General features: G+C 45.0%; 2 protein-coding genes across 6 annotated transcripts in view; one reads left to right on the top strand and one right to left on the bottom strand.

Annotated features, from left to right (window-relative positions):
- LOC126951561 (carbonyl reductase [NADPH] 1) overlaps positions 1-26,431 on the top strand; it is a 61,893-nt gene that overhangs the window by 23,430 nt on the left and 12,032 nt on the right. The gene's annotated exons all lie outside the window — the stretch shown is intronic.
- On the bottom strand, positions 978-25,607 carry SETD4 (SET domain containing 4). 5 transcript variants are annotated; one of them, XM_050785753.1, is made up of 12 exons: positions 25,493-25,607; positions 24,046-24,137; positions 21,991-22,086; positions 18,822-18,859; positions 14,609-14,697; positions 11,813-12,242; positions 10,001-10,175; positions 8,020-8,101; positions 7,083-7,163; positions 4,660-4,783; positions 2,535-2,701; positions 978-2,411 (listed from the first exon to the last, which is right to left on the bottom strand). In XM_050785753.1, exons 2-11 carry the CDS (start codon positions 24,116-24,118, stop codon positions 2,567-2,569), a joined length of 1,323 nt encoding a protein of 440 aa, XP_050641710.1. In that variant the 5' UTR covers positions 24,119-24,137; positions 25,493-25,607; the 3' UTR covers positions 978-2,411; positions 2,535-2,566. The 5 variants fall into 5 exon arrangements, with proteins under 5 accessions (XP_050641710.1, XP_050641709.1, XP_050641713.1 ...); XM_050785752.1 differs by having other exon boundaries at positions 24,046-24,155; positions 25,498-25,553; XM_050785756.1 differs by lacking the exons at positions 24,046-24,137; positions 25,493-25,607 and adding exons at positions 14,793-16,862; positions 17,508-17,625 and having other exon boundaries at positions 21,991-22,043.

Here is a 26,431-nt window from a genome sequence, read left to right as displayed (position 1 = left end):
TATTCCTCGGCTGTAAATAAATGCAGATCTGCTGTGCCGATGGAGTATTCCTCGGCTGTAAATAAATGCAGATCTGCTGTGCCGATGGAGTATTCCTCGGCTGTAAATAAATGCAGATCTGCTGTGCCGATGGAGTATTACTCGGCTGTAAATAAATGCAGATCTGCTGTGCCGATGGAGTATTCCTCGGCTGTAAATAAATGCAGATCTGCTGTGCCGATGGAGTATTCCTCGGCTGTAAATAAATGCAGATCTGCTGTGCCGATGGAGTATTCCTCGGCTGTAAATAAATGCAGATCTGCTGTGCCGATGGAGTATTCCTCGGCTGTAAATAAATGCAGATCTGCTGTGCCGATGGAGTATTCCTCGGCTGTAAATAAATGCGATGGATGGAGTATTCCTCGGCTGTAAATAAATGCAGATCTGCTGTGCCGATGGAGTATTCCTCGGCTGTAAATAAATGCAGATCTGCTGTGCCGATGGAGTATTACTCGGCTGTAAATAAATGCAGATCTGCTGTGCTGATGGAGTATTACTCGGCTGTAAATAAATGCAGATCTGCTGTGCTGATGGAGTATTACTCAGTTGTAAACGTTTCTGGGTAGCTTCTTTTTGTCACTGTGTTTTTAATTTTTATTATTATTTTGAGAGACAGGGTCTCACTCAGTTGTTGGCCAGACTGGAGTGCAGTGGCGCGATCCTGGCTCACTGCAACCTCAAACTCCCGGGCTCTAAGCCATCCTCCTGCCTGACCCTTCCGAGTAGCTGCAGCTACAGGCACAGGTCAACCCGCCCGCTCATTTTTTAAATTGTTTTGTGGGGGGGGTGGGGGAGGCTCATTATGTCACCCATGCTGTTCCTGGACTCAAGAGATCCTCCCCCCTCAGCCTCCCCTAAAGTGATTACAGGTGTGAGCACCGCACCCACCCATTGTGCATTTTTTCTAATCACTAGATGAGGGAAGCACAATGACCATGTAGGGTCTGCAAAGTTTTTAATGTTCAAGGGGCTGTCCATTTTGAAAGGTGTAAAGGAATTAACATATTTAGGTGCATTCACAGGAAACAGGAGAAAGAAATTCTGGCACAGCACAGGGGTCAGGAAACTTACGGCCCACCACCTGTCACTGTCAATAGTTTCCCGGGAGCCCAGCCTTGCAAGTGGTTGACATGCTGCTGATAGCTGCTCTGCAGAATCGCTGGGACTAAGGCCACAGGTCCAGAAAGCTTCAAATGGTCACTACCGGGCCCTCCACAGAAGAGTCTGCCCACTCTCCATACATTGTATGATGAAATACACTGCATTATACTGAATATTAAAAAAAAGAAATATACTGCAACTATTGAAAAATAAACACAAACTGTATATACAAACAGGGAAAGATGTTCAAGAAATCATGAGAAAGTTTTATTTTAAACTCTGCCTGCCTTCTGAGGCCAGCAGGCCCCATTCATTTGGTTTTGCTGGGCTCCAGTGAGAAAGGAATTTCAGTTCTTGGGAAGAATGAACCCTGGGAGAGTAAACAGGACCCTGGGCAACACTGTCTACGCAGCGTCTCCGGCATGGGCCTGAACAGGACTAGCAGCCCCTGCATTACTTACGCAGGCAGTCCTGAGGCCACAGGCAGCTGAGAGCTGTGCAGGAAGCGCCCCTTTTCCCCACCCAGGGTCTGAGCAGGATCAAAACTCAAGAGTAAGAACAGAGGCCAAACCACCACCATGGTTTGCAATCAGCTGACCTACACTGAACCCCAGAATCAAGCAGACAGGCCCACCGCGGATGGGCCAGCTCCCCAGGTTGAAAGGCCTGCCCAGGACAGCCACCAGAACAAAGCAGAAAGGGCCGCTGGCTAAGCCAGTCATTCTTCCCAAGTGAATAATTAGACAAGCGCCGCCTTGGGAGGCCAGGAGCATGTTTAGAGGACATTCCTTCCTCTTGGAAGCCCTGTGTCCCCCAGGGGACTCTTCAACGCCCACCTCAGTGCAATCACACAGGGAACGGCTGGTGGCTGGGCCACCCTGGCGGGAACCCAGGACTACCTCACACTTCCCCACACCCACTGCCCAAAGCCACCCACCGCCAACCTGCCCCTTAACCCAACGGTATCAGAGCATCTTAAAAGCACAACCGCTAGACTCTGAGAGCTGCTGTGTCAGATAAGAAGCAGGCCCCGTGGTGACAGACCACACACGGACGCAGCTGGCTCCTGGCTCCCTGGCAGTCCGCCTCTCTCCTCACAGTTCAGCACTTTATTCGGAAGAGCATTAGACGTGCTATCCAGACAGCTTGTCCACCTTCACTCACAGCCTCACAGTCCCAGAACCTGTGCTGCCCCCTGCAGAAATCCTGCACGTCCTGGGGGCAGCCACCGCCCCAGGCCACGATGACGCTCTTCAAATTAACTTCTGTTTCTGTAGGAAAAGCAAAAAGAAAAGGATGACGTTCCTAATTGTTGAGTAGATGCCACTCTCGACTCTAAACTATATAAATTTAGTCCATCAAACCTTAGTCTAAAATGTGTGACTAACACCCACCAGAGGAGGTGACCAAACGCACTTTGGTGAAATCAGGTAAAAGCTGTTTGCAAACTGTGCAGGGTCTTGGCAGATGCCCTGAGAACCTTTAGCTCTTCCGTCCACAAGGATTCCACCAAAGTTAGTTGATTTATTAGGGCCTCTTTTTCATCCTTCATATGCGACACCTGAAAGATATTTTTTAATTATTATTATTGCAGTTATATATATATATCATAGAATGTATCTTTTTAAGTGTACGGTTTTTTACACTTTTAAGTGTACGGTTTTTTACACTTTTAAGTGTACGGTTTTAAGTGTACGGTTTTTAAGTGTACGGTTCAGCAGCATGAAGTATATTCGCACTGTTATAGATCCACCACCACTCTCCAGCTCTGGAACTGTTTCTATCACCCCAAACAGAAACTCTATAACCATTTATCAGTAATCCTATTCCCCTCTTCCCCAAACCCCCAGTTACCTCTACTCCACTCTCTGTCTCTATGAACTTGCCTGTTCTAGGAACCTCACAGAAGTGAAATCATACAGTATTTGTCCTTTTGTGTCTGGCTTATTTCATTTCCATAATGTCTTCTACATTAAAATCACTCCTTAAATCCCAGGCGTGTTTTCATACGAATGAGCTGATTTCTCATTTAACTAAAACTTTTACTAAATAAACGCATCAATGAGAAAAAATGCTTGAAGTCATACAGTAACTTTTACTTTTTACCTTTTTTACTTTTTACCTTTTAATAAAAGGTAAAGGCAAAGATATGGAGTCAACCTAAGTATTCATCAACAGATGAAGAAAGAAAGAAAACGTGGCATATATACCCAGTGAAGTACATTCAGCCTTATAAAAAAAAAAAAAAAAGGAAATTTTGTCATTTGTGACAACATGGATGAACCTGGAGGACATGTTGTCACAGGGCAATAAGCCAGCACAGAATGACAAATATTGCATGATCTCACTATATGTGGACTCTAAAATCATCAAACTCATAGAAGCAGGGAGTCAAATTGTGGTCACCAGAGGCCGAGGGGTTGGAGGGGGATTAGGGAGATGTTGATCAAAAGACACAAAATCTCAGCTGGACAGAGGATTAGTTCAAGAGACCTATTGTACATTGTGATGACTAGTTAGTAACAACATATCATGTACTTGAAAATTGCTAAGAGTAGATTTTAAGTGTTCTCACCACAAAAAAATAAGTATATGTGATCATGCATGTTAAATATCTTCATTTAGCCATCTACAACGTATACATATTTTAAAACATCATGTGGTACACTATAAATACATACAATTAAAAATAAAGAGGCCAGGTGTGGTGGCTCATGCCTGTAATCCCAGCACTTTGGGAGGCTGAGGTGGGTGGATCACCTGAGGTCAGGAGTTCGAGACCAGCCTGCCCAACATGGTGAAACCCCGTCTCTACTAAAACCACAAAAATTAGCCAGACATGGTGGTGGGCGCCTGTAATCCCAGCTACTCAGGAGGCTGAGGCAGAAGAATCGCCTCAACCCAGGAGACGGAGGTTGCAGGGAGCCGAGATTGTGCCACAGTACTCCAGTCTGGGAGACAAGAGCAAGACCCTGTCTCAAAAATAAAATAAAATAAAAAGAAAAAATAAAGAAAAAATTGAGAGAAAAAGCATAGGGACAAGGTTAACAGTCAAAAATGGAGGCCGGACACAGTGGTTCAGGCCAGGTGCAGTGGTTCACACTTGTAATCCCAGCACTTTGGGAGGCTGAGGTGGGTGGATCACCTGAGGTCAGGAGTTCGAGACCAGCCTGGCCAACATGGTGAAACCCCATCTGTACTAAAAATACAAACATTAGCTGGGCATGGTGGCGGGCACCTGTAATCCAGCTACCTGGGAGGCTGAGGCAGGAGAATCGCTTGAACCTGCGAGGTGGAGGTTGCAGTGAGCCAAGATCGTGCCATTGCACTCCAGCCTGGGCAACAAGAGTGAAACTCCATCTCAAAGAAAACAAAAATAGAGGTAATTACATCAACATTTATTTATTTAAGGGACTAAACAATGCTCTTATGAAATGCACTATCCCTAACAACATGTACAAAACAAGGAACTGCTGAATCCAGACACTTCTTTAAGGATGTCACATTCTGGAAACATACCTTTTGAAGCATAGCATTAGTCTCTTCCATGAAATAATAGCATATTTTCTGGGCTATGTCCAAACTTGTCTTCTCATTCATATCTGAAATTACTTCCCCAAGAAGTACTTTTTTCCAGCATGTACTAGAACCAAAATGTTCCATGACACAATTTTAGCAGGCTCTCAAAAAGCAGACTTTTCTATTTCAATGCAACACATAAACTCCTTCTCCTATTTCTCCAGGAGCATAATACAACTCATTCCATAAGCAGACTCCCCAAACCTCCACGCCACTTGTAGCTCCTGTGTGGAAGCCGACCAGGTAATAAGAAAGGAGGAGGAGGAGCTGAGAAGAAAAAGCACGAGGGGTGGGTGCTCTCTGCAGGCAAGGACTGAATGTTATCATCATGACAAGCCTGTGTGACCCATAAGTGAATGAAGTCCTGCCCCCAGCCATGGGAACGAAGCCAGTGACAGAACAGGAGGGCGAGTCCACAGCCGAAAGGCAGAGGACTAAGGAGCAAAGGTGGGAGTTTTCCTTCTCTTCAAGTGACAGTCTGTCCAAAATAGTAGCAAACTGGGACACAATTCACAAAGCCAAATGCTCCGCGTCTGGAAGGAGGAATCTACAGCAAGCCTCTATCCCCATGCAAGTCATTCCAAAGCTCTACTACAAAGGCTCGTAGGAAATGGGGCTCAGTCAGCAGGCAGGGCCCACTCTGGCAGGTCTGCTGTGGCAGGTGCAAGGGAGCCACAGCAGGATGTGGAGCAGAGGTGGCAGCGCCAGACCTAGACACTAGAAAGAACGACCGGGAGAAAAGGATGGAGGACCGGATTCTGAACACCGAGAATCTGGAAGTGGAAGTGGCTTCCAAGGGGAGGAAAGATGGCTGCTGTGGAAGTAAACAGGAGCCCATTAGAATTCAGAACAGCTGGCAAGACATAGCCCGGAATAGTCTCAGAAGGCTTCAGCGTCAGAGATGACAGGTGAAATGAGTTCTCAGGAAAGAAAAAAAAATGATTGTCAGGCATGGTGTTCATGAATAACCATTATCTAATTTAATCTTCACAGTTACCTAGCAAAGAAAGCACGATTATCCCCATGCCAGGGCTCACTCAGGAAAGTTGAAGCACCCACCCTAAGTGACAGACCTAATGAGAGGCAGAAAGAACTGCAAACACGCATCAGCCAGAGCCCACACATGTTTTCTCCACCACCCACTCAGTAAGCAGTAACTCAAACGGAAGAAAAGAGGCCTAAGGAAGACCTCTGGGAAACAGCCAGTTGTTGTATTTAATTTTAGGCTGAAGTGTCCAAAAAGGACTCATACCTTGTTGCCAGAAGGATTTAAAGAAGCTTACATGAATGCACACAAAATTAAAGGTAAGATGAATGAAGGCAGAAAACAAGACAAAGGAAGAAGAGGGGAGAAAAGACAAGACACAGCAGGAACGGGCCAGTGTGAAACCGCACGCCCTAACATTAGGTACATTTGGATGGACCTCAGATTTGCCTCTCAGTTTTCCAGCGAACAAGAAAAAGAAGGAAACATCAGTTAAAGAATTCATAGTATCTGTAAGATAAAAACACTCCATTTGCTAAGAATAAAAACAAAAACTATGTTTGGTGTTGAGACCAGGGAGAAATTTTACTCCAAAAGTTCCTAGAGAAAAAGAAGGAAGCAACATCATCTCATCCACAAGAAGAACAGGCATCACAGAAGGGGCACTGACTGCTCCCAGGCACTGTGCCTCATCTCAGTCAGTCCTCCCAACTGCTCAAGGACAGCCTGCACCATCTTCAAGAGGTTCTCCCTGGATATCTAGCAGCAGAAGGTTGAAGGCTGCTCTCCCTGCCAGGGACTCAGGCCGAAGCGGCCCCTGTACTGGGTACAGCACAGCTGGATGTGCCGACAGGTGGCTGCAGGGAGCAGGACTGACAGCAGGCAGGAACATGAGGGAGCCTGGCCAGGATGCAGACCCACACCGGGGGCTCCCCGACCTGCCTCCCCCATGGAAAAGTCCAGCTCTTCAGCCAGGCTTCTGGATCTGCCCCAGGGCAGGACCGACGTTAGGAGCTCGAGCTCTATTTGTCCCGGGCAAAACCTACCTACTCTCAGACTTTCCTCTGAACGGTGCCAATGCCCACACTTTCTAAAGGATTTCAGGTCACCAGTAGGAAAATATGAGTAGAAACAAAAAAATTATCAGAACTATGTATTCTGATTATGATTCTAAAACCAGAATTCCAAAACGGTTAAAACTGAGAAATGAAACATTCACTACATGGGCAAGTTACATAACAAAAAAGCAACTTCAATGTAGGACATTCCTTTTTCCTCCCTGGTTGGGTATCTGAATGCAAGCCAAAACACAAACAAACGCTCCAAAGTTATATCTAGCCTGTTGCCTCAGCTTAAGACCAACACATGTGAAACTTACAATTTTTCAGCTTCCAGACATAACAACTTAAGGGCTGTGAGTAGCCTCCAAGATGGTCCATCCCATCCGAATGTCAAATTTCTGAAGCAGAAAAACAAATAATGACAAATCCGTCATTTCAGTATTTCATGACCTCATAGCAAATGACTGAAGAGTCAAACACATTTTTAAAGGGGTTGCTAAATGTCATGTAACCTGCAATCTTGGTCAAAGGACAGGAGAAAATCAGTCTGCAAATACTTAAAAAGAAAGCCTAAGTAACAGAAAATTCTCTCCCCATTTTTTTTAAAGAGTAAACAGCTCTTTTGCAATAATTTTAGTAAGAAGCTTGAACATGAATGAGGGGCCTGAGGCAGGGCCCAAGGGCAGGAGTTCCCAGTAAGAGAAACGCTTAAGAACTGGAACTACCCGGGCATCCCACAGATGGCAGCCACCACTGCCAGGCTGCTCTCACACCATGGCGGGATCATTTCAAACTTAATTTCATCCAGAAAAGAAAATCCAAAAGGGAGAGCCTTGAACCCCGTTTAGCCACTTGGCATGGAATCACCTGGCTACCCACCTACCCCAAGAGCCTGCACCATGGTGCCAGGTGCCTGGGCTCTCCTGAGGGCCAGCCTGGCCTTTCCACATGACCACAGGGTAGACAGACTCATCCTGGGCCACCCATCAACACACCCAAGCTCCCTTTTGGTACTGTAATTTAATATTTCTAGCTTGGACCTTATGTCCCTAAAGAAGTTTCTTTCAAGTGTCTTCTACTCCTCATGTCCTCCACAACATCAAGCAGTTTTACTGCACACAGTAAGTGCTCAATACCTACCCGTCAGCTGACACAGGGTCAAGAGGTGTCTCACCCCCATGGAAAATGTAACCCCAGGTTTTCCATGAACATTTCCTAAAGGAATAATTCTAAGAGGGAAAGAGAAACACTTACTCTATGTAGCCATGATCCTTTAGAATAGAAATCTTTTTGTCCATGTGTTTATCTCTTGATGGAAGATATTTAACAAGTATTTCTATATTTAAAAAAAAATCAGACTGTTAGGGCGTAAATTTGGACGAAAGTATGTCTTCCTTCCCTTCTCAACTCACCTCCTTTCCCCTTAGCAACCCAGACATGCACAAACAATTCCACCTAATTCACAAGGAAGTCTACTCTTCGAGTCCAATTCAGTCACATCAGTACTGAGTCCCTGAAAGGCTATCAGAATTCCAAGGCTGGAGGACTAAACACGCATAACCTCAGCTCATGCTCCCACTAAGTAAATCCACCAAAAACAAGCAGGTCATTAGGACATCAGCATGACTGTTGGAAAATTACAGTCAACAAAAGTAGAGGCCATGCAAAAACATGAGGAAAGGTTTACAATACTGAGCTTTTTCCAAACCAGAATTCAAAGTAGTCTGGATATTAGTGACTGCAACTACAAAAAACTTAAAGTAAATACGCACAAACTAACAAAGCTATTTGGAGAAGCAGGGTAATGAGAGATTTTTCTATTTTACTTTTAAAATGTAAATATAACTAAAATATAATTTTTGCTCAAATTAATTTATTCAACAAATGAATACTTCATGGACATCAATATTAAATTTATCAGGATTTTGAAAACATGAAGCCAATCTCAAAGCTGGTTTTCTAGCAGCAAGACCCAGTTTTTGCTTTTCTATTTTTATTTTGAGAAATCACATTATTATTCTGCCTTATAAGATGGAGTAGTAACAGCTTGGCCAAGTTTCTATTTCCAATCAAATCTATATTAAAAATGCATCAAATTATGTATTTAATAAGTCTCTTGCCATTTTTTCATGGCCTAGAAAACTGCTTCTCTACTGTTTCACAAAGGGAAAAATCAGTCTTCTATGTACTTTTTTAACACTATATTTGGAATTTTCACATTTTAAGTGTAATGGCTAACTTACTATTTTAAAATAATAAAACTGGGCCAAGTACGGTGGCTCCCGCCTATAATACCAACACTTTGGGAGGCTGAGGCAGGAGGATCTCTTGAGCCCAGGACTTGAAGACAGCCTGGGCAACATAACAAGCTTGTCTCTATCATATGAAAAAACAAAAATTAAAAATAATAATAATAAAACCAGGTCAGGTGCAGTGGCTCACTCCTATAATCCTAGCACTTTGGGAGGCTGAGACAGGTAGATCACTTGAGGCTAGGAGTTCAAGACCAGCCTAACCAACATGGCGAAACCCCATCTCTACTAAAATTACAAAAAGTAGCCAGGCGTGGTAGCGCATGCCTGTAATCCCAACTACTCCGGAGGCTAGGGCACAAGAATCGCCTGAACCTGGGAGGCGGAGGTTGCAACAAGCAAAGATCACGCCACTGCACTCCAGCCTGAGCAACAGAGTGCGACTCACTCAAAAATACAACCAATGATAAAACCAAAAATAATAAAACCAAAAACAAAAGAACATAGATGAAATCAAATGTCATCATGGCATCAACCTCCAGAAACAAGGACTATAGATTTATCTCTGTGATTAGCACAGTGTCTTACACACAGTAGGTGCTTAATAAATATTTTTTATTCATTGCTCTCTAATTCTATTGTCTTTAGTGCCAGTGCCAACATCTCAGTATAAAGATTTCCATCCTTTAATACTGTATTTATTTCCTTAGCAGTTTTCCTCTTCTTCTATTCTATATTTTGACCCAATGCAATGAAAACTTCTTAATTCTTCTTATCCTAAATATCAGTCAGAGCTTTGTTGTTTTTACTTCAACACTGAAATTACAGTCAGTAAGAGTAAGGCTAGGCCTACCTAGAAGAAAATTAGTGATGTGTATGTCAGTCTTATGGTTTTGATATTTTTATTAAAACTGAAAATACACATCTCCAACTGGGAAAAAAAATTATACAGTGTTTACGTTAAGAACAAAGTTGATTCCCACCTCTTGAGACATAAACACAAGCATGAGGATTATGGACGGAAACAAATCCATATTCCAGGAACAGCCGCTGATTATCGTGAGGGCCGTAACAGATGAATACCTCTTCATGCTTTCTCCAACGTGAAGTCGTTCTAATTTCGTAAGAGTGAGTTTCTTCATTAAATGCTGCTTTTACCTAGAAAGAAAAAATGTTAAAGGTTTTTTTTAAAGTAAGGTGTAAAACTACAAAAACTAATTAAGTTATTATGTAATATTAATGTGAGTCAAGTGCAGCTTTCAAACACCCATCAATAAATGTAACTATGCATAGGGAACATGCCACTTCCGGTTTCATCCACCTCGACTTCACCCTGTTGATGAGGGAGGGAGTCCTGCCCTAGGGCGCTGGGGATGGCCACACCACATCACCTGACACAGCACAGATGAGATCATCAGCAGTTTATTGGTCACGTCCACTCATAGCCCAGGGAAGGAGGACATGGTGGTGCCAATAAACTTTATCTGTAAAAAGCTAGAGAGTAAACATGTTCAGCTTTGCCAGCCCTATGTGGTCTCTGTCACAAGTTGTATTTTTACCATCCTTTCAAAGTGTAAAAACCACTCTTAGCTCAGGGCTTTCGGGCCACATGCCCACAGGCTGTAGTTTGTGGTGTGGTCTTCCTACAGTAGACTATAAAATCATTGGTTTGGCACATAAATGCACCAAAAGTCCCAATAAAAATAAATTACTGCACTGGGGACAGACGGAGTTCCCATGTCTAGCATCCATCACACTACACACCCCTGATATTATTTCATCAACATCAACCACAGAAACACTCATCTAATCCCAGGCTCCTTTGCTCCTGATTGTTAAAGATACTTCTTTCTACAAAAGTAACAAGCAGACAGCCCTTGTTCCTGGGCTAAGAAAGCAGAGCGGGAACCTCCCTAAGCTCTGATCTCATGTGGAGAGCACATGAGCTTAGCACGTGGGCTCACAAGGCATGACTGCTCTTCTCACAGTGGAGTGTCATGTAAAGGTGACAGCCAGGACACGGATCCCAGCCATGTCCCTCCACAACACACCCCAAAAGCGTTACAGGTGAGTCGACTGATGGACATTCTCCTGCTCTCCAAGCCAGGCCTCTACCCCTGCATGCCCTGCAAATAACACTCGTTTCCCAAATGAGCCACCTGGGGAAAAGGCTCGGGAGGATGCGATCTGTGACCACCTCCCAAATCGGGTTTCTTTCATTATTTCCCAGAACCCTTTCCCCACAAATACCCATCCATTCAATAAACATTTACTGAACACCTACTATGTGCCAGGCCCTGCATGAGCACTGGGGTGACAAAGAGGAACAAGGCAAAGACCCCATTCTCAAAGATTTCAGAGCTCAGTGGGAAAAAGATCAAGTCAGTCAGCGATCAGAGCAAAGAGAAAAGCTGTGACAGCTATAACACCAAGTTTAAAAGCGACAGGGCAGGAAAGCAGGCTGGGCTTCAGTCCTGGTCTTGAAGGAGGAACGAGGGAGAAGGAAGGAGGGCTCTGCACCACCTGCTGGGAAAGACCGGACAGGGAATGCAACATGAGGTTCTGTAGGCCTGAAGAGCAAAGTGGAGAAAATGGGCAGAGGCAAGCACTGCAAGAGGGACAGTGGGGTCTGGAAGAACAACAGGAGCCTCCTGACGGCAGGCCATCCCAACAGGGTCACCTGAAGCTGCCGACGCCTCTCCCTGTGGTGTCACTCACCATCTACAGTCACAGGTTCTGGGCAGTGGAAGCTTTCCTATCCAAATAGAATAGCTGCTCCCTTGTCAGCTTCTCACCTGGACACGTGGGCTATGATTCAGCAGGTCCAGGTATGGAGCGAGCGCACAGGTGTCCGGCTCTGCAGAAAGGCATTCCCGCTGCCTGGGCCTCAGGTACACGGCTCTGGTGTTGACGGTGCACCAAGCCCACAGCAGGGCACTGTAGCTGAAGATGCTGTCAACAGCCTCCACAAACAGAGGCTGCAGAGAAGAGAAAAAGTCTCTGGAGGAAGCAAAGAACTCCTGCACATGGGCTCTCTGCTCTTCAGCCTTTGCTTTTAAAGATTTGGGAAGAAGGTTCACCACTTCCGGCTCCAAACAAACAGGGCAGGTATAGGCCTTGGGTAAAATCTCCAGGTAAGGCTTCCAAAGAGATCGGTCCCCAGCATGCTTCTCTGAAACTAAAAAGGTACACAGCGCCAGCAGAGGAGACGGAGGCGGCTTCCACCTTTGAAAATTAAAAGCCGGTTTAAAGGAATTACTTTGATTCAAAATATGAAATAAGCCAAGCAGTTTGTTTTGCTGCCAGAGGGAGTGTGTTCAAACTGTCAACACACTCAGTTTACTTAACAGACTCAAAAGAGTTCCTTCCTTCCTTCCTTAAGGCTCTTCCTCTCCGGGGGAGCACAGCCCCAGTGCCAGTGCTCTGAAAGAGCCATACTTACATGTCAGAAAAACTGACTCACTAGGCCAAGTTCCAGGTTTGTTTGCAAGAGATTCCTCGTTGCAAAAAAACCTCTTTGCTTCCAACTTGGTTCTCCAGTTACAAAGCTTTTGACCTAACTCCATTTGTCTCACCTAAATAAAGATATAAAATATGGTGGGGAAAAAATGGTGGAAAGAACAGAGACCTGCACCATCCGATATAGTAATCACTGGGTACGCAGAGCTATTTAAATTTAACCCTTAATTATTTAGAATTAAATAATATTTAAAATTCAATCCCTCAGTGAGATAAGCTATGTTTTAAGTGCGCAATAGCCATTCAGAGCTAATGGCCACCATACCAGACAATGCAGAAAAAACATCTGTCATTGCTGAAAGCTCTGTTGGAAGGCACCAACCTTAACCAAAATGGAATATGCTCATATACACTTGTGCAGTTCTAACGCTTTTATTCCTAAGTTTACCTGCTCTATTACAAATTATGTATCACAGTATTTTTATTTGTTTTGCACAATTGCCAATAAAAAGATCTCATGTTGCCTGAAGGTATTTAGAAAAAGTTTTCATCAATCCTTCAAGGTCCAGATTCCTATACTGCCATACATTCTACTCAAAATTTCAGAATGATTCAGAAAATGTTTATGACAGCATCCTTGCCTCTACACGGGCCTAAAAGACCTATTCACCTTCTTCCAAAAACATGCCAGGGGAAGAAAGTCCAGAACTTACCTAACGGTTAAGAAACAGTATATGCCAGGCACAGTGGCCCTTTGCCTATATCCCAGCACTTTGGGAGGCTGAGGTGGGTGAATCACTTGAGGCCAGGAGTTTGAGACCAGCCTGGTCAACATGGTGAAACCCCATCTTTAATAGAAATGCAAAAATTAGGCACGGTGGAGCATGCCTGTAATCCCAGCTACTTGGGAGGCTGAGGCATGAGAACTGCTTAAACCCAGAAGGTGGAGGTTGCAGGGAGCTAAGATCGCCACTGCACTCCAGCCTAGGCGACACAGCAAGACCCTGTCTCAAAAAAAAAAAAAAAAGAAAAAGAAAAAGAAAAAAAACAAAAAAGAAAAGAAAGAAAGAAACGGTACCCTCGTAATTTAGAAATCCCTTCCGCTGCGGGTCTCTCACTCTGTCTTCAGAGATGCCCCAAAACAAAGGCCCAGCAGAACGTGTGCCAGAAAACAGTTCTCCCACATCAGCCTCCTCTCTTCTATACCCAAATAAAACTAATTCTTTCATAATGTCAACAGCTCTTCAAAGTTCAAGAAAAACTGAAGTACAGTAAGGGTAGAAATAAGAGAGAGTAACTTACATTTGTCAAGAGCTACTGTGATGGAAGAGAACAGGCTACTAAGAACCAAAGCACTCAGCTGTGATTTACATATATTATCCCATTTAATTTTTATTTCTTAGTAAGTGATAGATGGTGGTATCACACCCACACTCCAGGAAGCCTATTAAAAACCTTAAAAATGCCATTTACAGTGAATTAAGAACAAACTTTCCGGCTGGGCACGGTGGCTCACACCTGTAATCCCAGCACTTTGGGAGCCCGAGGCGGGAGGATCACGAGGTCAGAAGTTCAAGATCAGCCTGGCCAAGATGGTGAAACGCTAACTCTACTAAAAATACAAAAAAAAAAAAATTAGCCAGGCATGGTGGCGGGCCCCTGTAATCCCAGCTACTTGGGAGGTTGAGGCAGGAGAATCGCTTGAACCCAGGAGGCAGTGGTTGCAATGAGCCAAGATCACACCACTGCACTCTAGCCTGGGCAACAGGTGAGACTCCGTCTCAAGAAAGACAGACAGACAGAGAGAGAAAAGGAAAGGAAAGGAAAGGAAAGGAAGGAAGGAAGGAAGGAAGGAAGGAAGGAAGGAAGGAAGGAAGGAAGGAAGGAAGGAAGGAAGGAAGGAAGGAAGGGAGGGAGGGAGGGAGGGAGGGGGGAAGGAGGGAGGGAGGGAGGGAGGGGAAGAGGAAGGACAAACTTTCTAGAACAGAGTAAACTTTTCACATCATTTCAGGTATTTATCTGCTCTAAAAGGGACTGGGTATTAATGAATTATGTCTCAAGAGACATATTCGCCAATGACAGACTTTAAGGAGAAGCACTTGCACCAGGTAAGCATGTGTGTGGTCACTTACTTAGTAATGTATGCCCCTAAGTAGCTTCGAATCACTGTGTCCGTGGTGAGCAGGCAACTCTCAGGCAACGAAATAATCATCTGTCCCTCCTGGCCAAAAGGAAAGCAAAGTTGAGGATGCCTATGCTTTGGGAAGAACCCAGGAGTATGAGTCTGAAAAAGTCTTTGATCCCACAGTCACCTACCAAGAACCCACTATAACTCAACCAAAAGCCACCAATGGAGTCGCTCCCAACTCTGCGAGTCAGCAGATGCACATAAGGCTGCTCCAATGCCAGGTCCCACAACCCCAACAAAAATGAAAGCATTGACAGGCAGTCAACCCTTCACCAGAATGAGTGGTGGAAACATGTTGACAATTCAAATTATACTGTTTCTTCACTTTTTTTTTTGAGATGGAGTTTTCCTCTTGTCTCCCAGGCTAGAATGCAATGGCGCGATCTCAGCTCACTGCAACCTCCACCTCCCAGGTTCAAGCGATTCTCCTGCCTCAGCCTCCTGAGCAGCTGGGACTACAGGCGCCTGCCATCATGCCCAGCTAATTTTTGTATTTTTAGTACAGACAGGGTTTCACCTGTTTCTGCACTTTCTTATGCCAGGAAATAGTGCTACCAATAGCAAACAAACAGAAACTGTGGGGAAAAGAAATAGAGATCAGACTGTTACTGTGTCTATGTAGAAAAAGGAAGACATAAGAAACTCCATTTTGATCTGTACAAAGAAAAATCATTCTGCTTTGAGATGCTGTTAATCTGTAACTTTAGGCCCAACCCTGTGCTCACAGAAACATGTGCTGTATTGAATCAAGGTTTAAGGGATTTAAGGCTATGCAGGATGTGCCTTGTTAACAATATGTTTGCAGACAGTATGCTTGGTAAAAGTCATCGCCATTCTCCATTCTCTATTAACCAGGGGCACGATGCACTGCGGAAAGCCGCAGGGACCTCTGCCCAAAAAAGTCTGGGTATTGTCCAAGGTTTCCCCCCACTGAGACAGCCTGACATATGGCCTCGTGGGAAGGAAAAGACCTTATCGTCCCCCAGCCCAACACCTGTAAAGGGTCTGTGCTAAGAAGGATTAGTAAAAGAGGAAGGCCTGTTTCCCGCAAGTCCCTGGGAACAGAATGTCTCGGTGTAAATCCAACTATTCGTTCTATTCTGAGATAGGAGAAAACCACCCTGTGGCTGGAGGCGAGATATGCTGGCAGCAATACTACTCTGTCACTCTTTCCTATACTGAGATGCTTGGGTAAAGAGAAACAAATCTAGCCTATGTACACATCCGGACACAGTACCTTCCCTTCAACTTATTTACAATGCAGATTCCTTTACTCACATGTTTTCCTGCTGATCTTCTCCCCACCATCACCCCGTTCACCCTGTTCTCCTGCCCCACTCCCCTTGCCGAGATAGTGAAAATAGTCATCAATAAATACTGAGGACACCCGGAGACCGGCGCTGGTGCAGGTCCTCGCATGCTGAGTGTGCCAGTCCCCTGGGCCCACTGTTCTTTCTCTATACTTTGTCTCTGTGTCTTATTTCTTTTCTCAGTCTCTCATCCCTCCTGATGAGAAATACCCACAGGTGTAGAGGGGCAGCCCCCTTCAGAAACTACCCCCAAAAAATTGTTTTCAGTGAAATCCAAGTGGCTAGGCAATGGTCTGCTCTCTACATAACCCACGCCTAGGAGCTAAAGAAAGGCCAGCATGCCCAACGTAGTAAGGATCGAATTCTACCACTTGCAAGAGTATCGTTCTCAGTGTCTCCCACTGAGATGGAACCAGAGAAGAAAAATTCGATGTAAAGTAATAGAAAACAGTTTAAATAAACACAACATGATGAAGCCAGATGTGAGATTCTCCTTTAATTCTAACTGGCATCTAAGTTGGTTAAAAATCTCAGCCAAGCCCGGGCATGGTGGCTCACGCCTGTAATCCCAGAACTTTGGGAGGCTTAGGCGGGTGGATTGCTTGAGGCCAGGAGTTCAAGACCAGCCTGACCAACATGATGAAACCCCATCTCTACTAAAAGTACAAAAATTAGCCGACCGTGGTGGCAGGTGCCTGTAATCCCCAGCTACTCCGGAGGCTGAGGCAGGAGAATCAGTTGAACTCAGGAGGCAGAGATGGCAGTGAGCAGAGATTGCGCCACTGCACTCTGGCCTGGGTGACAGAACGTGACTCCTTCTCAAAAAAGAAAGAAAAAAAAAAAATCTCAGCCAAAAAATCTTCCGGGATCAATTTCTGGTTTCCTCATCTGTAAAGCAAGATTAAGCTGGATGATCACCATGGTCACTTCCCATTCCAACATCCTATGATCTTATGGTTAGAAAATATTTGGGTAAATCTCTTTATCATCAAAATGCAAACTGTACACTTCGCTGTGCATTTCACTATATGTAAAATGTCTCAAATTTCAAAAACTTTTGATAAAACAACATTTGAATGTACATGTGAAACAACTGCCAATTATTTCATGACCTAAACAAAGACTACCTGTAGTTACTGCTGCATACATGACATTTCTCATCCCCAAATTCTGCTACAGAATAAAGTCAATTACACTTTCCTCCAAAAATAAAAATACTGCACGACAATATGAAAGTACTTAATACTACTGAACTTCAAAATGGTTAAGATGTTAAGTTTTACGTTACATATATTTTACCACAATTAAAAAAATTTAAATGACGAAAACATTAACACAGCATAATAGAATTACGACCTCAAAACATACCATTCTTTATATACTGGACTTCTTGTGTTTGTGATTTTCACCTGTTTAGGAAACATAACCTGAATTCCCTTGCTGACTGTGTTTGCATTTTAAAGAAATTATATTTTCCTTTAATATTTTAAAAATTTATCTTTTTAGCACAACATTTTTAACAATTAAAATTACCTTTGGACCAGGCATAGTGGCTCATGCTTGTAATCCCAACACTTTGGGAGGCCGAGGCGGGTAGATCCTGAGGTCAGGAGTTCAAGACCAGCCTGGCCAACACGGTGAAACCCTGTCTCTACTAAAAACACAAAAAAATTAGCTAGGCTTGATGGCACACGCCTGTAATCTCAGCTATTCAGGAGGCTCAGGCAAGAGAATTGCTTGAACCCAGGAGACGGAGGTTGCAGGGAGCCAAGGTCATGCCACTGCACTCCAGCCTGGGCGACAGAGCAAGACTCTGTCTCAAAAAAAAAAAAATTACTTTTTATCTACTAACAAAACAAAACAAAAAAAGATACCATTCCTTAGACTAAACGTATGTACACATCTGAGTATGAGTTTTAAATAAAGAATTTTTTAAAGGACAATTTTTAAATAAAGGAAGAAATTAATTTCTAGCTTTACAGAAAATCGTGCATTAGAGATCTTTAAAACAGGATCGGAAGAACGAAAAGAAACCTTGGAGGTCATCATTTACTTCCTCATTTTGTAGAGGAGGAAACGGAAGGCAAGGGTATGAGGGGGTCTCGGGTTGGGGCCCCCAGGCAGCTGAAGGCAACTCTGGCCCAAACCCGAGGCCTCATCCTCCCTTAGCTCTGGTTTCTACCTGCTGCACCACAACTGCCTCACAAACAGCAGCAGCTGCCTCAGCACACTTTAAACGTGATCTGACATGTAATGTGTTGTGGCAGAGATTGCTAGTTGCCTATCCCAACACGCCTTCTCACCCCGTCCTCACTAACAGAATCCTACTTAGAGGGCACGTGGCTGGGGAAAGGCCAGCACGGCTCTCCTCCCTTGCAGCTGGCTAGGGCTGTGTACCTGATCACCGGTCAAGGACAGAGGGACTGGAATTTCCTTAAAGGGAGGAAGCCTGCCCTTCCTCACCCCCTTGCTCTCTCCTGCTGCCCAAGTTCCAAGACCTGCACCCTGACCTGACGGTGCAGTTCCCTTAAGGACATGAGAGAGCTGGAAGGAGCTGGGGCCTCCACGGACCATGGGACTGCCCCACCAGCTCGGGTCAGCCTACTCCAAGCTTGTTTCTGAGTGAGAAAAAAATAAATTTCCATGCTGCTTAAGCACCTCAACTTTGGGCTTGTCTTTCATTGCAACAAACTTAATCCTAGTTGATAGAACCATATTCAAACATATCTATTAGGTAAGTAAGAAATGACTGTATGTCTGAAATTTTTTTAATCCACTTCATTTGAACCACAAAAACAAAGCAGCAAAATCTACACTGGGTTTCAAGGATCAAAGGAAAATTCTCACCTGCAAGGATGTTTGGCTCATCAGCCCTCTTCCTGTACCTAGGAAAGCAAAGACACAAAGAGTAAATCCTACTACACCTTCGAGGCCCTAGACATATCATTATGGAAAAAAAAAAAAAATGTGAACTTCAAAATTACACAAGGCTGAAGCTGGATGTGTCTCAGTCTTTGATTCCAAGGAGAAACAGGGAGTCAGAAAGCTATTCCAGAAAATGTCTTGACCTCCAGTGAGTTATAATCCTTGAAGGGCAAAGTCAGCTTCAGAGGTGAGACCTAAAGACCACCGTGGACTTGATACAGACCTACTCCTGGCCTCTTGCAGGAAGCTTTGGCTGGACTCTCTCCCCTGGGGCCTACTGACCAATAAGGTGCTATTCCCAATGCCCAGCCAACCTCTGAGGCTAGAGCCCCAGGCCACTTATCCCCATTACCAGACTCAGCTCTCCAGAGTAAAAACCTCGAGACCCCTTTGATTGGCTGGCTGGCCAGTAAACCCCACTTAAGTCCCCACATAGCCTGCAGACATCCTCCCCTCTCTGATCAGGTAACCCATGAGATGGGTTCTCCATGACCTGGTGAGCTCAGCTGGGTAGGTCAGCTCCAGCGGGTGCCTGTGAGCCAAGGCTCCAGCTGGAGCACAGTCACCACAGTAACCTCAGCAGCTGCATTAATACCCCACCAACTTCCAGAAGTTTCTCCCTCCATGCCTAAGCTTCTGCTCCTGGAGCAGTCAGACGAACATTGAAAGGATGCTCAGATGACAGCTTTTCTGGCAGGCATAGGTATTACATGATCATAAGAGGCCTAGAGCATTAACGTCTCCAATTCATCATTCCTCACCTTTCCTCTCTTAGCTGGGAGGGAAAATAATTCAGCCAAGTCAATGCAGGACTACTGGGAGCTCCTGGCTCACAGTGGGAACTCCTGCCTCAAGTCTTCATCAGTTTCCCGCAACTTGGATTTGATGCTCCTGGTTCATGGTGGGAATTCCTGCCTCAAGTCCTCTATGGGTTTCCCAGCAAGTTGGATTTGATGAGTCCCAATTCATCTCCCCTCCCAGGAGGATACTGTCTGCTCACACAGCTGGTTCTAGTGTTGATAGCGTATTTCATTGATTTCGTGTACCGCATTGTGGAGTTAATCGCCCCTGTGCGCCAGAACTCCTCCTAGAATCAATTACTAACGGGAAGATTTTCTTCTGCGTGGTTATCCTTCCAAAACCTTACGTGCTAATCTAAGTGGAAATTCTCTCCAAACATGTATGTGAACAAAAGCTGGCCTATGGAATACATCTAGAAGAGCCTTTACCTATATTTACATGATAGTGTTTAATATCAAAAAACACATAGTAATCTACACTTACTTTCATTTTCATATTGCATATATTAGGCAAAGTAGAAGTGGCCATTAGGAGCTCGTAAGAGTAAAGCTTATTACAAATGTCTCAAAGCCTCAAAATTTCCACTATCATCAATCTACATGGGAGGCCCTGACCTGGCTAGCGCTTTTGGTGGTGAAAGGAAATGCTGGGGTCAGTTTCCAAGGCAGAAAAGAAGAGAGAGTCTAAAGATGGAATCCTGCTTAGGAGATTTCCTATGCCCCTCCACAAACTAAGATGAATTCCCCAGAGTTCATACATTTTGACTGAAGCCCAAAAATGTTACCTCCTATCATACACTGATTAGGAGCTAAAAACTATATGAAGCACTTACAGAAGGTTCCTTGTCCCCAGAACTGTAAGCACTGGGCTCAGGTCACTGCCAAGCCACTGTGCTTTTGCACCTGCATCGCCTGAAATCTGGGGCTGGGGCCAGGGCAAGTTGTTCTCACTTTTAAAAATAGGAACTCTTTACTGCTCCAAATTACAAACAGATGACCTATTCTCAGGTATTCCATCTAAACCATCTGCTGATTCCTGCTTGATGATTTTAAACCCATCCTTCTTAGGGCAAATGACACCTGAGATGTGGGCAGGCCTTAGATACGGCAAGTCTACCTCTGACACTACTGACTCTCTTGATCATCTGGGGAAGAACTCTGTTCAGTATAATCTAAGAGTGTGGCTTTTACTGACCATCTTTGACACAGAAAAACAGAAAGGCAACCATTATGTTAGAGGCTGACAATGTGGTTCGTGACCATCAACTAGAAGGGGCCCTAAGAGAAAATGGCTCAAATCAAGCATTTTCGTTCAAAGTCATGATGTGTAACTGACTCATGGAAAACAACTTTACACACATCACCTCACTCAGCAAGGGGCACAAGTGGGAAATCATTTGCCTTGGCGGGGGGTATATGAGGAAGTTAATTTGCTCAAAGTTCAATTACCTAACGGGTACTTGAGTAATAATTCTGATGGACAATGGGAGCATTGTGTGGCATATGCCTTAACTTTTCTGTAAGGTGCAGCCTGCCCTGTGATGTAGAACTTTGGGGCCCTAATTGCACCACTATCTCTGTGCTGCAGCAGACTCCAAATCCTTGTAAAGAGCATCTTGGTCCTCCCCGTGGTTATCTCCTGCCCACCTGTGGAAGAGTGGAGTGGCCATGTATGCAGGCACACACCCAGAGCAAGCTGCCCAACCTCTGTGAGAGAATGTTCCAGAAGAAAGTGGTTTTTGGTTTTTGTTAGTTTTTTGAGACAAGGTCTCACTCTATCGCCCAAGCTGGAGTGCAGGGGCATGATCATGGCTCTCTGCAGCCTCAACCTCCCAGGCTCAAGCAATCCTCCCGCCTAAGCCTCTAGAGTAGCTGGGACTACAGGGCACACCACCGCGCCTGGCTAACTTTCGGACTTTTAGTAGAGATAGGATTTCGTCATTTTGGCCAGGATGGTCTCAAACCCCCGAGCTCAAGTGATCTGCCTGCCTCAGCCTCCCAAAGTGCTGGGATTACAGACATGAGCCACTGCGCCTGGCAAAATGTTAACCTAACCTCCCTAATAAGCGCAAGTTCCAGAAGAGAATGTCAATCTACCTCAGCTCAGTGCTGAAGCCCACAGCTCTGCAATTAACTGGCCACACACAGGGGGCTCCTCCTCCAACCCAAGGGGAGCACAAGCAAACCAGCTGAGGGACAATATCTGCTGAGGCCCACTTGCAAGAGTGGCCCCTGCTGTCTACCTGGCTCTCGCGTGGGAAAGGGCAGGACAGCTGAAGGCTAGATCTTACCTGGAAAACAAGCAGGCGCTAAGTTTGAATCTTGAAACTTCCTAGCTTTCAGCCACTTCCTTAGCTCTATAAATTCAGACTTGTGGCTCTCATTCACTATCAGGCAAGGAGAGAACAAATGGTGATTAAAACCACTATATAATCAGATTACCATTTTTAAAAGAACATGTCTGATGAAATGTGTCAGAGAGACTTGCACAATAGTGAGAACTGGTGTATCTAAACATAGAAAAGGTACAATAAAAACACAGTATTGGCCAGGCACAGTGGCTCACATCTGTATTCCCAGCATTTGGGAGACCAAGGCGGGAGGGTTGCTTGAGGCCAGGAGTTTGAGACCAGCCTGGCAAACATAGAAAGACCCCACCTCTTAAGAAAAAAAAAAAATACGGTATTGTAATCTAATAGGACCACCACTGTACATGTGATCCATCAACCAAAACATCCTTATGCAACATATGACTATATTCATTCAATGTAATCCTAATCAAAATTCAAGCAGGCTTTCGTACAGGAATTAACAAGCTGATCCCAAAACTCATATGGAAATGCAAAAACCCTCGAATAGCCACGATGTCTTTGAAAGATTGATTTTAAAACTTATTCTAAATCTACAGTAATCAAATTACTGTGATATTGTCAAGACAGACAAATAGGTCAATGGAACAGGACAGAAAATTGGAAGAGGCCCATATGTAAATGAACAACTGATTTCTGACAAAGTGTGAAGGCAAATCAGTGGAAAAAGGTAGTCTTTTCAATAAATGATGATCCAACAACTGGATCTCCGTAAGAGAAAAAACAAGTGAACTTATCCATATCTTGTACCATATTCAGTTGGATTTACATAGGACTTTCCAGATGGCCACTTTTGTATTGAACAAGATACAGTATCTTCTTCAGACAGGGTTACCCCGAATTTGAAGTGATAAATTTACATCCAAACACTGATATCCTACAGGTGGCTGAAGGTCAAGACCAGAAAAAGAAACTTGGGAGTCACCCCCAGAGAAGACAGTTGAAACAATGAGTTAGATATCTTCACATTCCCACCAGGATCTAAAAGAATACAATGGCACCATTAAAAAGAGTGTTATAGGCCGGGCGCGGTGGCTCAAGCCTGTAATCCCAGCACTTTGGGAGGCCGAGGCGGGTGGATCACGAGGTCAGGAGATCGAGACCATCCTGGCAAACACGGTGAAACCCCGTCTCTACTAAAAAAATACAAAAAGCTAGCCGGGTGAGTTGGCGGGCGCCTGTAATCCCAGTTACTCGGGAGGCTGAGGCAGGAGAATGGCGTAAACCCGGGAGGCGGAACTTGCAGTGAGCTGAGATCCGGCCACTGCACTCCAGCCTGGGCAACAGCGCGAGACTCCGTCTCAAAAAAAAAAAAAAAAAAAGAGTGTTATTTAAGAAATATTCTCTTTGGGTTGGGCACAGTGACTCATGCCTGTAATCCCAGTGCTTTGGGAGGCCGAGGCAGGAGGACCACTTGAGCCCAGGAGTTCAAGACTGGCCTGGGCAACATAGTGAGACCCTGTTGCTAAAACTAATTTAAAAAAACATTAGCCGGATGGAGTGGCATGTACCTGTAGTCCGAGGTACTTGGGAGGCTGAGGCAGGAGGGAGGCTAAGGCAGGAGATCACTTGAGCCTGGCAGTTCAAGGCTGTAGAGAGCCATGATCACGCCACTGCACTCCAATCTGGGTAACAGACTGTACCTTGTCTCCAAAAAAAAAAAAAAAAAAAAAGAAAAGAAAAAAGAAAGATTCTCTTTGAACACTGTGTGCCTTTGAGAAAAGCTATGTGTTAGGCCGAGCATGGTGGCTCATGCCTGTAGTCCCAGCAACTTGGGAGGCTGAGGCAAGAGAATCACTTGAACCTGGGAAGTGGAGGTTACAGTGAGCCAAGATCACGCCACTGTACTCCAGCGTGGGCAACAGAGCAAGAATCCGTCTCAGAAAAAAAAGAAAGAAAGGAAAGCTACGTATGAACAAACAAGCAATCACAAAAGGATTTCTTTTTTCATCACTGTCACTAAAACAAAAACTGTACCTCCTCTTGGTTCAGAACTTCTGCAAAGTTTTCGTCTTCTGATCCGGCTTGTTCTCCCTTTTCCTTTCTGCATGCTAAAACTGTAGTTTCTTCTTTCTGAAACACAATTCTATTTTTTCAAAAAGGATAAAACTGTAATTTCTGTGGAAATGCTCAATCTAAAATAAAAAACATTTCTTTTACTTTCCAGTTATATGATAATCACTGTTCTTTGTACCTTTAAGTATACAAATGTATATTTTGGTAAACTGTTTCTCTCAAGTGTTTTTGTAAATGAAAGGTTTATACTGTAAGCTAAATCATGATCCCTACAGTTACAGAATTCCCATTATTATCAGTCCCTCTAAAACAGTTTTATCTTGCAGACCTAGTGACTACAGCTTAATCTACTAAAAATACAAAAAATAGCTGGGCGTGGTGGCACACGCCTGTAATCCCAGCTACTTGGGAGGCTGAGGCGGGAGAATCGCCTGAACCCGGGAGGGCGAGGTTGCAGTGAGCTGAGATCGCACTACTGCACTCCAGCCTGGGCGACAGAGCGAGGCTCCGCCTCAAAAAATAAATGCATAAATAAAAATAAAAATAAAAACAAAATAAGGGCCGGCCATGGTGGCTCATGCCTGTAAACCCAGCACTTTGGGAGCCCGAGGCGGGCTGAGGTCAGGAGTTCGAGCCCAGCCTGGCAAACATGGTGAAACCCCGTCTCTACTAAAAATACAAAAATTAGCCAGGACTGGTGGCAGGCACCTGTAATACCAGCTACTCGGGAGGCTGAGGCAGGAGAATCGCTTGAACTCAGGAGGCGGAGGTTGCAGCCAGACGAGATCACGCCACTGCACTCCAGCCTGGGCGACAGAGCGAGACTCTGTCACAGAAAAAAATAAATAAATAAAAATAAAATAAATCTACTTCTAAAATATACGGGGATAGAAATGAGTAAGAGACAAGAACTCCAGGCGGTATTAATACCGCACTTGAGCAGTATAAGGTTCATTATTTGACCTAACGAAAGTCGGCTAGTCCAGCTCCAGAGGCAAGCGCGGCTGGTTCGGTCCGGGTCCCAGCGCTCAGTCCAGAGACCGCGCCGGAAAGTGTTTCCAAGACTCCCGGGCCCTCGCGCGAGCTGTCCACCCGCACCCTGCTGAGGACCACGAGGACACCGGCGACCGCCACAGACACTGGCACCCCACAGTCCTGAAACTCTAGCCGTGAGGCCGCCCTACGGTCCCACACACACCGCTCCCGCCGCCACAGTACAGCCCGGCGAGCATCGGACCCCAGGCCTCAGGCTCCTTAGCGTTACGCAGGGCGCCGGAGCAATACGCGCTAAGTGAACAACTCCACACGATGAGAGGTTATTACAGCGCACACGATAATGTCCGCACTGGAGGAGACCTGCGACCTGAACTCAATTCTTTTTACGCTGATGAATGAAAGACTAAGTAACTCTACAGCGAGACTTTGCTCCCGTTACCCGGGCAACTGGAGGCCCGACCCGGAAGTCCTACCAGCTCAGCTAGGCGCCAGCGGCCGTTTCCAAGATGGCGGCTGCAGTGGGCGGGCCCAAGGCACGTGGAAACGCCAAACGGCCCCAAGTGAACAAAAGTTAAAGGAACGGGCCAAAGCTGCAGAGAAAGAGGCTGAAGGTCGTCGCGCCCGCCTGGTGTCCTCAAGCAATCCAAGTCCTCAGTCTCCCGGGTCGGCCCCTTCCGCCGCGGGCGGCAGCTTCCGGCTCGCGCATGCGCAGTGTCCGCGGACTCGCCGCCAATGCCCGATAGTCTGGGACGAGGTCGGCACCCCTACGCCCCCATAACCCCTACGTCGAGTCTGGGGTCAGAAAACCCAGTAACCTGGAATTTAGGCAAGAAATGTATAATTTAAAAGTAAGTAGGCCTCCCGAGTGCTTTATGAAATGTCGCTAGAACTCTTGGCTGTACAATTTGCCTGCTTTGCAGCTAGGGAAAATCTAGGACACATGGAGTTAAACGCTGGGCTAAGCCAGACCTTACTGCATTTCTGTCTAGGTCCTAAGCTCTACACCTAGCACATCATTAAAATCCCGCTTACCAGGGTTCTCAACAAAGGTAAAGGTTGCTAAAAGTTAACAGTGCAACATGTATTTAAAACTATTAAAGAGACAGTTTATGTGCAAGGGGTGCATAAGGAAAATAAAATACACTTTTGGTAAAAAGTATATTTTGGTAGGCATAAGAACGTGGATTTTTAACCTATGTTAAAAGTTTAAAGAATTGTTTTTGAAGGTTTAAGCAAGTTTCGAAAGGTTAATTGTAAAGGAAATTCTGTGTGTAAACATTTTGGCTAAAGATTGAAGGGGTGTCATCCAGCTTTTCTGTAAATTAGGCATTAAAATAAAAGCACAACGGGT

The sequence above is a fragment of the Macaca thibetana genome, chromosome 3 (assembly GCF_024542745.1).
Source record: "Macaca thibetana thibetana isolate TM-01 chromosome 3, ASM2454274v1, whole genome shotgun sequence".
NCBI classification, from domain to species: domain Eukaryota; kingdom Metazoa; phylum Chordata; class Mammalia; order Primates; family Cercopithecidae; genus Macaca; species Macaca thibetana.
This window is presented reverse-complemented; position numbering and strand designations above follow the sequence as displayed.